The sequence below is a fragment of the Gouania willdenowi genome, chromosome 9, assembly GCF_900634775.1.
Source record: "Gouania willdenowi chromosome 9, fGouWil2.1, whole genome shotgun sequence".
Lineage (NCBI taxonomy): Eukaryota > Metazoa > Chordata > Actinopteri > Blenniiformes > Gobiesocidae > Gouania > Gouania willdenowi.
The window spans coordinates 713,295-727,192 of NC_041052.1; the positions used below are offsets into that span (position 1 = coordinate 713,295).

At 37.2% G+C, this 13,898-nt stretch overlaps 1 protein-coding gene across 7 annotated transcripts in view; it reads left to right on the plus strand.

Annotated features, from left to right (window-relative positions):
- Window positions 1-13,898, plus strand: part of trim36 (tripartite motif containing 36) — a 33,706-nt gene that overhangs the window by 13,392 nt on the left and 6,416 nt on the right. For 4 of the 7 annotated variants that reach the window (XM_028458426.1, XM_028458428.1, XM_028458429.1 and 1 more), the window contains 8 exons: window positions 2,104-2,450; window positions 3,776-3,922; window positions 5,340-5,435; window positions 6,614-6,751; window positions 6,833-6,948; window positions 9,138-9,259; window positions 12,477-12,594; window positions 12,654-12,859. In XM_028458426.1, the coding sequence (XP_028314227.1) occupies window positions 2,104-2,450; window positions 3,776-3,922; window positions 5,340-5,435; window positions 6,614-6,751; window positions 6,833-6,948; window positions 9,138-9,259; window positions 12,477-12,594; window positions 12,654-12,859 (1,290 nt within the window). Of the gene's footprint in view, window positions 1-1,300; window positions 1,382-2,103; window positions 2,451-3,775; window positions 3,923-5,339; window positions 5,436-6,613; window positions 6,752-6,832; window positions 6,949-9,137; window positions 9,260-12,476; window positions 12,609-12,653; window positions 12,860-13,898 lie in introns of all 7 variants that reach the window. The other 3 variants (XM_028458425.1, XM_028458427.1, XM_028458430.1) reach the window with 2 other exon arrangements.

Sequence of the window (13,898 nt, forward strand, 5' to 3'; positions counted from 1 at the left end):
CAGTGGAGGATTGTGGGGGGGGGTGTTCACAATGTTTCCATTCATTAGGTCTGTGTTATACACACACACACACACACACACACACACACACACGTACATGTGTTCAGACCTGTTGACATCCTAAAGGTAATTTAACTAAAACGTTTTAGATCACAGACTTAATCTGACAATCAACCATCAGAGAAACGACCTTTAATCATTAAAGATTAAAGAACATTATTGGATTAATATGCTAACAAACAGTTAAAAAGTTTATTTTAAGAAAAATGAAATGTGGTATAAACTTTCTAAACACAAAAAAGGATTTTAGTTTGTTTAAGAAGAAAAAGTAATCTGATTATTCATGTTGGAAAATAATCACGTTAATATGTTTTCCAGGTTAAAAACTAAGCATTAATTATTTTTCTAATCATTCCCAGAACAAAACGGACGAGCCTGGACTCACGTTAGCTCAGACTGTTAATGATGAACGTTTACAGTAATACAAATAAACACATTCTGCTTCAAATGCAACTTTTACCCCAAATCAGAAGTTTAATCAGAATATTTTAATATATTATAAGAACAATCTGTGGCTGAATGTTGTTTAAACAGAAATCACCATCATTCCATCAACATCGAGATAAAAAATGTTTATTATAACTTCATCACATGCTGATTTATTTTATTTCATGAGTGGGTTTAGAACACAAGTGCATTAGAGACAATTTTAATGGAGAAAATCATTTTAGTCAAATCAAGAATAAAGTCAAAATGTGAAAATGAACTTCAAATCCAATATGATGATAAGTGTTAGATTTTCTAATAAAGTCAAATCTACAGAAGCTGACGAGTTTATGAAGAGGCGGAGCATTAATCTGTCTGTGGGAGGAGCTACTGAAACACATTAGGACCTAACCCTATGGACACTGGTGGAGGATATGGTGAATTGGCCCTAGTCAGCTTCTGTAGATTTGACTTTTATAGAAAACAGTAGACTTTTATCATGATATTATATTTATTTATGAAATTCAAACTTTATTCTCGACATTTCGACTTTATTCCAACTTTATTTTTGACATATTGACTTTTTTATCTCCATCAAAATTGGCCCCAATCTGTTTCCGTATTTTAGAAAGGTGAAGTAGCTGAGTGTGTGTGTGTGTGTGTGTGTAGTAAACTGATGTGTGTATAGTGATCCTTTCCTTCACTGGTTTTTACTGCTGGCTTATTCTTCTTCTTCTTCTGTTGCACCTTTTATTCCTTTTTTAAAGTCTTTGTCTCTGTGTTTTGCTTGAGGAGTGTTTGATTTAATTTCTAGGTCCTCGGAAACGCAGCGGAAACAGTGGCTTTGAACCTGAGATAAATCCAGCACTCCTTACGTCCCCCGTCCCCCACAAACGTGATGCACTCTGTTTTTTTTTTGCTCGTGCTGATGTTTCGTTTGTGAGTGTTTCTCAGACTCTGCCTGTGTCTGACGTTCTGTTTCCACCTCATGTCGTCGTATCGTGCTCCTGTTTTGTCGTGATGCTGATGCATCACTAACAACTGTAGAGTTGACTTAGGACCAGATTTTTACTGTGAAACGTGATGCATAGACATTTAAAACATCATCTGCTTTGTCTGTAACCATCAGATCTTTGAACGCCTCACTTTCATAAATTAACACTTTCCTTTTGTCCAGATCATTGTGAGCACTTTATTGATGAATGTTACATGACTTTAATCTCATTTTTGAAACATAAAAGTCAGTTTAAGCCTTTGTTTTCCTGTGTTTTGCTGCCTCTAAAGCTTCCCTTTGTTTTCTTGGATTATTTTCAGTTCTTCTGACTTTTTCCTTCCCATCTAATAATTCCATTGCATTGCCTGGACTAATGATTTGCTGCATAGTTTTGCATTTATTGATTAGTTTGGGGGGTAAAAAGTGCAAAAGGAGACGTTCTGAAGCCCTATTTTAAACCATGATGGAGCTCATAATCATCTTTATTTAGGATCTAAACATTTTAGATACTGTATTTCCCATCATTCAGACGTTGCTCACATGTCCAGTAGGGCTTCAGACGTGACCGACTGCTTGTAGCCAATCATCCAAAGTGTGACTCCTCCCCCCTCGCTGTCCTCCAGGTTCCGTGTCGTCTCCAGGATGGCGCCGAGGCTCGGTCACGCCCAGGATCACCACCATCCCGTGCCCGGGCTGCCAACACGACATCGACCTGGGGGAGCGCGGCATCAGCATGTTGTTCCGTAACTTCACCCTGGAGAGCATCGTGGAGCGCTACCGGCAGGCGGCGCGGGCGGCCGTGGCCATCATGTGTAACATCTGTAAACCTCCACAGCAGCAGGAGGCGACAAAGAGCTGCATGGACTGTAAGGCCAGCTACTGCAACGAGTGCTTTAAGGTCCACCACCCATGGGGGACCCCCAAAGCTCAGCATGAGTACGTAGGACCCACCACCAACTTCCGGCCCAAGGCGAGTACCAGCAACCCCCATTTGAATCAACATAAACCAGAGTCACATGACCCTAAAGTACAGACGTGAAGAAAACCATTTCACAAACGTCTCAAGTGTTTTGATCCAAACTCATCCTTCTTCCTGATTTTCATCACTTTCATATGTCTAATGAGCTGTTTGAGTCTACTTCCTAGTATGCTTTGTTTAGCCACACCCACTCCACCTCCCGCTCGGTTCACACAGCTAAGGGAGGAAACGTCCTGCTTTCACCATGTTTGTTAGTGAGGGTGGAGCTCACTTCCCTGTGGAAGGGGCAGAGGGAGGAGTTATTCCTCTTATGGTGTCAAAAACTAGACTTGTGCAACTGACGACCCTCAGTCTGATTTTGAACGACCACAAAGAGAAATACCATAAATGACTCCAAAACACACACAAATACAATAAATTGATGACAAAAAATACATTAAATAACTTGAAAACACACATTACGACCGGAAAAACCCAGAAAATGATGGAAAATAAAAAGAACGGCAGCAAAAATACACAATGTGAGAAAAATTTGCAAAATTATGACAAATACAGACATAATGAGAAAAAGAAATACTAAATGGTAAATGGTAAATGGACATGATTTATATAGAGCTTTATCACCACTGAAACAGTCTCAAAGCTCTTTACATATCAGCTCATTCACCCAATCACTCTCACATTCACACCCCAGTGGGACAGGACTGACATGTAAGGCACTAGTCGACCACTGGGAGCAACTTAGGGTTCAGTGTCTTGCCCAAGGACACTTCGACACATAGTCAGGTACTGGTATCGAACCCCCAACCTCTCAATCAGAAGACGACCCTCTACCACCTGAGCCACGGTCGCCCACAACAAAACAACAAAAATATGCACAACGACTACAAAACACACTAAAATATGTTTGACACCCCTGCATGAAATCTGTTGATCATGCAGCTGAACGCATTCAGAGGAACATTTGTTTGACCTGCAGCCTTCATCTTCTCCTCTTCATCACTGGGTCAAAAGGTCGTCTGATGGTCATCTCAGACCTGATCATGTGGAGCTAACAGGTGTGTGTGTGTGTGTGTGTGTGTGTGTGTGTGTGTGTGTGTGTGTGTGTGTGTGTGTGTGTGTGTGTGTGTGTGTGTGTGTGTGTGTGTGTGTGTGTGTGTGTGTGTGTGTGTGTGTGTGTGTGTGTGTGTGTGTGTGTGTGTGTGTGTGTGTGTGTGTGTGTGTGTGTGTGTGTGTGTGTGTGTGTGTGTGTGTGTGTGTGTGTGTGTGTGTGTGTGTGTGTGTGTGTGTGTGTGTGTGTGTGTGTGTGTGTGCAGGTGCTGATGTGTCCAGAGCATGAGATGGAGAAGGTGAACATGTACTGTGAGGTCTGTAGACGACCTGTCTGTCACCTGTGTAAACTGGGAGGATCCCACGCTAACCATAAGGTCACGTCTATGAGCAACGCCTACAAGATCCTGAAGGTGAAGCTCAGACTAGAGCTAGAATGGTGACTAAGGTGTTTTTTATTGACTTAGTCATTGTTCAAATATCAAAGATAAAAATCATTCCATGGAGCAGCTTCTTTAAGATGATATTTTGTAGTAAAGTCAATGTCTGTAATGTCTGGTCTGTGGTCACTGGGATGAAAACATCTCACTGATAGTTTTACAATCACTAAGTGTTTTCCTTTAAGCTCAGGTGAGGACTGGGCTTTGATAACCTGTGGTTGCCATGGCAACATCAAAGCAAAGATGTGTCCAATCACATTTAGAGCTTGGTTCAGCCTGCGTGGATTCACATGTTAAGACAGTTCTTAACTGTGGTCTAATGATCAGAGCCTCTCATTGGTTCTCCTCAGACTGTTGTACCTGCAGGCAACGTTCAGGGAAAACTCGTCAGGCGGCGTTGTCAACATGGGATTTAAAGTTTATATTATTATTACAAGTGAGAACATGTAAAATAAAGTGTGTGCCTCAGGGCCAGCAGCATAGTGTGAATTATAAATTAATTAATAAAAAGTAGACACGCGTGTCATAGATTAGAAACATGTTGAAACGTGTTATTCTGCAGAGTTTAATCACACATCCAGCTGGTTTTCATTATTATTTAGCCATTTTTAATGTTATGTTTTTTTATGTTTAATAGTTATTTTGTTTGTTTTTTTTAATGTTTGTTAGGGTGGTTTTTTGGGCTTTTTATTTATTTATTTTTGTCTTTTTCATGTTTTTTGTTAAATTATTTTTGTGGCGTTTAATGGTTATTTTGTTGTTGGTGTTTTCAATGTATTTTACAGTTTTTTTTTTTTTTTTTTTGTTTTTTTTTTTGGTTTCAGTGTTTTGTTTGTGTTGATGTATTTTTGGTGTTACATATTTTGGTGTTTTATTTAATGGTTATTTTGGTGTTTAAATTGTTTTTAATGTTTTTTGAACGTGTGCTGCAGCTGTCAGTCAGCTCTGTCAAAACGTGTAATTCCATTAGAAACGCTTTGAATTTGGCTAAAACAGTCGCTCTACAATTTTCCTGCCTTTTCTACGTGTTTTGCGTCTTCAAACCAAACACAGAAAACTTCCAGAGAAAATGAATCCTGATCGTTGTGTGGGAATGAGCGAGAAGATCAACAATGTTTAAATAGTTTCATCTAATATGACTAAGTAAACGTGTTAGAAACATGCAGGACTGCAGCCCTCCAGGACTATTGAGTGGATTGTATTTATTGATCCTGATTAACGTGTTGTTTCTGGAGTTAATGTTGAGTCTTTAATGATAATTTTACTCATTATTGTATTTGTGCTGTTTGAACTCATTCCTCTTCAGTGTTGTGATGCGTGTGCACGTCGTGCACGTGTCAGAGGTCACGACCCTGTGACTCACAGCAGCTGATCTGGTTTCTTTCTGCAGGAAAAACTGGCAAAAAGTATCCATTACCTGATCAGTAAAGAGGACCAGGTCAGGAATCAGATTACTGACATCGAGCTGCTCGTCAAACAGACCGAGGTGAGAACGCTGAGTAATGCTGAGTCATGCAGATTAGAAAACATAGTTACACATTGTACTTAAACCTGTAGCGTTTATTCATATTCATCTTTTTATTTTATTTTCATTAAAATTCATTTATTTTTTTTAAATTTATTTGAATTTGGTTCATTTTTATTTATTTTGTTTTGATTCAGTAATTGAATTCATTAATTTTTATTTTATTTTTTTTTACAAAAAACAGTCTTTTTCTAGCAAATGCAAGTTAAAAATAAGTAAAAATTTAAAATAATAAAATGTGAAGAAATAAAACTTGTTTTTGATACTAAGTGCTGTGGAGTCATAATTAACTCTAAATTATCTTGGAGGAAACACAAAAACACTTAGTGTCATTTAAAACAAAATACTTATTCCATTATAATAACTTCTTTACAGTTTATTTTATACTCTCATATATGACACACTTATTTATATTGTTTTATTGCAAAACATTTTTTAAATCAAAAGAAATGTAAAGACATTGTTTATTATAGAATAACACAATTAATGTTCAAAGCTAAATAAAATTGTCTTTTAGAAAAAGGCAATATTAGAAAAAAAAAACGATTTCTGTTTGTGAGGTAAAATTCTCAAATTATGATAAAGAAATAAAAATGATTTAATGCACTTTTTATTTTAAAAAGAAAATATCACAATATGTTAGAAAGTTATGCAAAGCAGTAGGAATATGTTTATAAGGGTATAAAATGTACTTTGTTAAATGTTGTATTTTTATTTTCTTGCATTATTTGAAAAAATAAAACTCAAATGTTGGGTTTAGAAGCATTTTTGCTTCTGCCTATTTCAGTCTTATTAAATGTTCTTAAATTTATTTATTAAGATTTTTGTTAAAATGAAACAAATAAAATGAATTTGAATAGAAACTGCTTTAAAAGTCAAATGTTTTTTTTTTAAATAAAATCTTAGTCTTAATAATAAAACTTTAAAGCAGAGATTTAGCTTCACATTTAGTGAAATGGTTTATTATTTAATTTATGACTTGTTTAAACGTAAAGATGTTTTTCTGTTTTAGTTTTCACTAAATCAGTTTTTTTTTTAAATCCTTTTTATATAAAGTTTTCTATAAAATCAAACAGGATTTATTTCCTGCTTTGTCTGTGGCTCAGTGAGTTTATAATGATATAATTTTGATATTAAAGGACAACGGTGAGCTGGCAGAGCGCCAAGCCAACGAACATTTTGAGCGACTGTTTGAGACGCTTCAGGATCGTAAATGTGAGATGCTGCGATCGATCGCACAATCAAAGAAACGTCGTCTGGATCAACTCAACGCTCAGGTGATTAAAAACATCCTGTGTTTAAATGTTCACATGAGAGGTCGTCACTGATTGGACGATGGGAATGTGAACGTCCTCCAGGTGGAGGAGTACCAGGGTATGCTGGAGAACAGTGGACTGGTTGGATATGCTCAGGAAGTTCTGAAGGAAACGGACCAATCGTGTTTCGTACAAACGGCCAAGCAGCTGCACACCAGGTAACCAGGAAGTAGCGCCGGGTAGCCAGGAAGTAGCGCCGGGTAGCCAGGAAGTAGCGCCGGGTAGCCAGGAAGTAACGCCGGGTAGGCAGGAAGTAACACCAGGTACTCACTCTGTACATGGTTATCATTGATAACGCTGCAGGTTTAAGACGTCCACTGGACTGCCAGATCACCTTTAACTTAGAATCAGAAAGACTTTATTTATCCCAGGGGGAAATCACTTGTTACAGTGGCTCAATAAATATTACAAATAAAAAGAATAAATACTGAACAAAGAAAGAAATAAAATGTTAATTAAATAAGGTTTAAATGCAAGTGCACACTAACAAAAATTAAAAAAAATCACGTCCATCTTGCGTAATAATTTTTGCAAGTTTATTTTGTCTTTTTTTTTTTTTTTTTATATTTTATTTTATTTATTTATTCGTTTATTTGATATGGACATAACAACTGCATTGGACAAACCAGATACATTGTTTTCAGTGTTATAGCAAAACTGCTAATTTGCAACACCTGTCCATAGGAGGCAACACATTTCACAATACACAATGCAATACAATACACATTACACTATTTAAAAGGTAAACAATACACATCAGGATACATTTCATAAAGCGTTACCATGTGAGCAGCTTTGACTTGACTTCAGCCATTGTTTCTGTAAAACCTGTTCATGTCAGTCTGCAGTTTTAAATCAGTGGGCAGAGAGTTCCACAGGCTGGATCCATTAAAAGAGAAACTGGACTGTCCAAAAGATTTAGTAAATTTTGGGAGAACACAGTCCCCACTGACCGAGGCTCTGGTGTTGGGTCTACGGGAGTCCTGACGCCGAACAATAAGAGCTGAGAACAGCGGCGACACATGACTGTTCAAACATTTAAAGACCAATTTCAGAGTACTAAATTTATAAAGTTTTCGAAAGTAAAAAGATTATGTCTATGAATGATGTCACAGTGATGCCATCTCATAGGTTTTCTATCAAATACCTTGACTGCCTGTTTGTACAATGAAACAACTGGCTTGAGTGTAGACGGGGAGGTTTGTGACCAGGATGTGATGCAGTAGGACAGATGTGAAAAAATCATTGCATGCATGTATAGCAGGGCGGCCTGATGGGACAGATCCCTCCTGATGAAGCCAAAACAGTTCAAGTTGGATTTGACCTTTTTACACACATTTTTGACTTGACTTTGAAATTTAAGGTTGTTATCAATAATGTTGATGTTGTATGTTAAGATTTCATTTATTCAGACAAACTTTGTTCAGGAAATTTATTTCGATCTCCTTATGTATCGATTACCAACTGTCAGTCTTCCTCAGAAGTGTCTGCTGACCGCTTTGACATGTCCTTAGAGTTATTTCTTGACGTGGCCAACTTAATAGTTGTGTTAGCAATGCTTTAGCTAGCCGTCATGTGCGTACAGTGTTGTGTTCAGGTACTGCACTGGAAATCTGCTTCACAGTCACAAGGATGCGTTTAGGAACCAAAACATGGAACCGTTTGATTTGTCGTGAATCTGTACCAGGTACTACTGAAGTGCTCTCACTGTGCAAAACAGTTATTACATGTATTTTAATGTTGTTTTCAACGTTGTCTAGTCATTATAAGACAATTAATTTGGTAAACTTTTCAAATAATGTGGCATATTTACATGTGAGTTTATTATGCTGTTTTGTTTTTATTTTGGTTTATTTTATTTATCTGCTGCTGAAACTGCAATTTCCCCTTGTGGGACTAATAAAGCTCATCTTATCTTATAAAGCGTATCTTGAAAGTGGAGGGTTTGAATCCAACCTGTGCAGATGATGTAAACCTATAAAGAAGGTAAAACTTAGACTCTGCACCACAGACGTGTTCTCAACATCGTTTAAACGTCTGCTTAAAAATGTGTGTGTGTTGTTGGTCAAATCTGACTAATGGGATCATTAAAGATGACACAACTTGTGTGTGTGTGTCACTCAGAGCCACGTGCACTCAGGCTAACAGTAAGCTAACACAGTGTACAGTATGCAGTGTGATCTCATGCTTTAAGCTGAATAATTGATCTCCATTAGCAGCTTTGGGTAATTCCTCTATAATTCCTCCAGCTTTCACTGTGATGTGTTCAGGGCCTGTTGGAGAATCCATCATTCTGCTGCTGTGTGTGATTCCTCTAATAAAACCATATTGTTTCTATTGTCTGAAGGATCCAGAAAGCCACAGAGTCCCTGAGAACCTTCCATCCTGCTGCTGATCCCTGCTTTGATGAGTTTGTTCTGGACACGTCCAGAGAAGAAAATCTGCTCAAGGAGATGTGTTTTGGAGGAGGTACAGTCACATGTAATAATTAATAGTTATTGATCGTTACTGATAGTTATTGATAGTTATCCATAGGAGATGAATGGAGTAGAGCACACACACACAGCAGATCCTTAGGTTCACTGGATGGATTCATGACGTAGAATAACTCACTGACCAATAGGAGCAACACATAAAGTCACATGACTCATATACTGGTGATTATTGAAAGGTTATGAAATGTGGAGATGACGACAAACACTTAAACATAAATAATTTAAAGATTTTTTTTTTTTACTGCAAAACATTTCCTGCACTTATCTTCATACATAAAACACATGATATTTAGCAATGATGGACAGAATTTATTATCATGGATTGATTTCATTTATGTAACTTATTTTATTTATTTCATTTATTTTATTCAATCAATCAAATTTATTCTTTCATGTAATCCTATTTACATTATAATTGATGGTCTGTACTTTCACATGTCAGAATAGGAGCATGTATTTTATTTATCAAACTTATTTTATTTTATTTGTTTCATTTTTTAAAGATGTTTCCTGCTGCTTCCTGTTGAGAAATGTTATTAGTTGTTTTGTGGTGGCGTCAATGCAGCTTTAATCTGATTGGACAGTGGATGATGATGCTCTGTGTGCTGATGGAAAAGTTCTAATGTAATTTAATGCTTTACAGTAAAAACCCATCAGAGCTTCTTTAAATCCATTTCTTCACTAACAGGAAACACTCTGAGGTTGATGATGGATTAAAATCTGACAGAAGTCACAGAGTAGATCTTATGTTTGGACTGGTTCCTCTAAAGCTCTGCTCAGTAACAGAGGGATGTTTGTTCTATCTGTAGACCCCACTGTGGACCCCACTGTGGACCCCACTGTAGACCCCACTGTAGACCCCACTGTAGACCCCACTGTGGCCGTACTGTGAGTTTTGACCCCATGCTTCTTCTGGAGAATGTGAAAGGATACGTTTGTGGCTCCAAACGTCCATTTATTGTTCATTTTTAATGTGATTCAATGTTTTCCATTTGAAGTGTTTATCGTGTATTTGAACAAAGACGTCACAGTTTATAGAAACAAAGGAACATTAAAGCTCAAACTGCTATGATGAGATCATTGGCTGAGACAAAATGTAATTAGGAACTGTTAGAAATAAGTAGAAAATAATAAGTAGAAATATCAGAGCTCTGTGTCTGTTATCATTATTAATGTGAGTTTAGCTGTTAGGGTTAGTAGCTCATTTAATAATAATAATGCATTAATTTAAATAGTGTTTTTAGACACTCAGTCACTTTACAGAATTAAGGGATTATTCTTTCACTCCACACTTAGTGGTGGTAAGCTACTGTTGTAGACACAGCTGCCCTGGGGCAGACTGATGGAAGCGAAGCTGCCATAGTGAACCATAGGCCCCTCCCACCACCACCACCAACACTCACTCACACACTACATTCATACTAGACAATGTGGGTGAAGTGCCTTGCCCAAAGACACAATGACAGATACCACTGAGGTGACTGTCCCCCACTGTGGCCCCTGGAGTTCTCAGTGTTCTCCATCATCTACTGACATTTTTGGTCAAAATTACAACTTGTGCTGCTTCTGGTTTCTCGAAAAAACAGGAAAAGTTAAAGATGTTGATGTAAACTTCTTTTGTTTACAGAAAAAGGATAAAAACAGTTGTGACTAACTCTGAGTTTTGGTAGTAGACAATGAAGCAGAGAAGAAGAGCTCTCCTAAGGCACTTTTACTCTTCCTTAAACAGTGCGCTGACACGCTCTGGTGGCTGAAGTTAGAGAATAAATCATGGACAGTTGAAGACACACAAACCCTGAGAAAAAGACTCTCACTCAAAAGTTTACTGTTACTCTTTAACTTCAGCCACCACAGCGTGTCAGCGCACTGTTTAAGAGAGAGAGTAAATATCCCTGAAGAGAGCGCTTCTTCTCTGCTTCATTGTCTACTACCAACTACGATTGTGACGTCATCTAAAAGTGTAAAGTAGTCCCATTTATAAAATGTAATTAATGAATATGGAGCATAGTAAATTGTGTTTGTTAGACATAGATCTATAATAAGAATATTTAGATGTTTTAGAACAGATTTATAAAAACAGTGGAGGATTCCTTTGATAATAATGAGCAATGAGAGACACAGATTAGTTTAAGTTTAGAGACTCTGATGGTTTTAAAATAATAATGAGAACAAATCCATGCTGGTAAAAAGCAGCTTTAAGAGATGAAAGAACTGGAAAAGTAATAAGTTTATTAATGGTTTGATCTCAGATGTTGACCTCCATGGTTGTTGTAATGTGATACTTTCCTCCTCAGGAACCCATGGATGGTTTGATTCTGAGAATCACTTTAGCTCCATTATGTGTTTGTTCCTCTGCAACATGCTGAGCTGTTCACTCTGTGTGAACCAATCCAATCATTGATCAATGTGCTGCAATGCGACACTAGAGTTCTAGTGCAATGAAGCCATATTAAATATGATTAAACTCCTTATTGTAACTTCTTTATGAGCTAAAACCAGTTCACTGTTATTCAGCAAAAACGCTTAATTCAACATTTGTGATTTTGATGGTACCATAATTTTTTTAGTGTCTTTAGTGATTATTTAATCAATATCACCCTGTAGGTGGTGCTGTTGTGCTGTGATTGACAGCTCTCCACATTTGATTAGTCAACTGTATGTGGCAACAACTGTTATGATTTGTTTATTTGAAAATGTTATTCTAAGTATTTAAATGTAATGTATTTAGTAGTAAATATCAGTGACTGCCCTCTAAGGGCTGAACCCTGTTATTACAATAGAATGCTTCTATTGGCTGGAATTAGATCTGTTGGCCCCGCCCTGTCCTATTAAAGATGGGAGGGGCATTGATTAACTGGGTGTGTCTTAACTACTCTAGGAGCCACGCCCATAATCGAGACATTTTTTGAGTATCACTGTTGTGGCAGATCAGAGACCACCTGGGGTGGACGAACACTTTAACCATTTATTTGGCTCCGCCCACACAACTGGTGCACAACTGGAAGGAGAGGAGGCTATTGCCATGGCAACACATCAACATTTTCAACAGTTATTAGAACGCCTGAACAGAGTGGTAATGTCTATATCAGCACTCAGGGAATGTCTGTCGTCCAATCAGATCACTCGGTCTGAACTAACTGTTTAATTTTCTTTTTAACTCCTATTTGATTTGTTTGATTAATTGTTTTCAGTCCCTGATCCTCCTCTGATCGACCTGAGCAGCAGTAGAGTTTATAACGAGGCTTCAATCTGCTGGAGACTGTCTGAGGACCACCTCCCTACGGACCACCACATACTGGAGTACCGCAGGTTGGACACCATGAGTGAGTGAATGAATGGATGAGAAAGCTGACTCTGTGTCTCCACAGGCTGGGGGGTCCAGGTCAGTGTCCCTCCCAGGAGGACGGAGAGGACTCTGGACTGTGGAGGGTCACAGACAGGGTCTATGGTTCTAATACTGTGGTCTGTGACCTGGACCCGGACAGTTTGTACTCATTCAGGGTCCGAAGCTGCAGGAACTCCGTGTTCAGCCCCTACAGTCCAGAGGTCACCTTCCACACCCCCCCAGGGCCCGGTAAGACCCAGACTGGAGAGTTCTAATCCTTCCATGAGGAAGGTCGGTTAATTATAGAGAATAAAATGTTACACCCTGACTACATATTTATTTATTTGTTTAATTGGACGGGACGATGAATAATTAATAAACACAAGTATGTAAATATAGCGGCTTTAGCAGGTCAGCTAATGTCTATCTTTAGTCCCTGTGGAGTTCAAACAAATAAGAAAACTAAGTTAACAGAAACATATGAACAGTACAGAGTAACATTAAAATACAATAAAAACTGCACACATGTAAAAACTTTTGCTTTTTCCTTCTTGGATGTTTTTAGCTTCTTTTATTGCATTTTCTTCTTTTTATCATTTTTTAATCTTTTGTGCCTTCAGATTTATTTTAATGTAAAGTACATTAGAAGTAAAATGTGTTATTGTTTATTAATAAGGATGTAAAATACTCACAACAATGTAATAAATTAGCTCAGTGGTTTGTTTTATTGTGTTACAAATACAGTAAACAGCATTTATTAGATTTTTTATTTGGCAGTGAAAGTATAGAATACAGTTGTTTAAGATTGTGTTTTAGTTTGAAAGAATATTAATTATAAAAAATCAAAAATGTATTTTTAATCCATAATTTTTATTTGATCAATTACTGAACATTTTAGGTGACACCACATATGGTCCCGACCCCTATGTTGAAAAACACTGCATTAGCTTCAAATGTAAAGTTTATAAATGAAAGACTTCAGTAGAGAATGTGACGGTAACAGAAATAAAAGTTAATTTCATTAAATGTTGTTTGTTTTTGTTTGGAATCTTAAATATGATAATGTTCTTTATTCTGAGCTCAGTCTGTGTCTGTGATTAGTTCTAGTGTAAAACACAAACATAATCAGATCTAAACAGTTTAAAGACAGTAAACTTTAATGAATGATAAAACATGTTTTTATGCTTTTATTTGTGAACTTTGAGTTAAAGTTAAACTAACAAAAGCAGTTTGTTTAAAACCTCTTTAAAAAGATTGAGTCACTTTTTAATGTTTATGTGACGTCCTG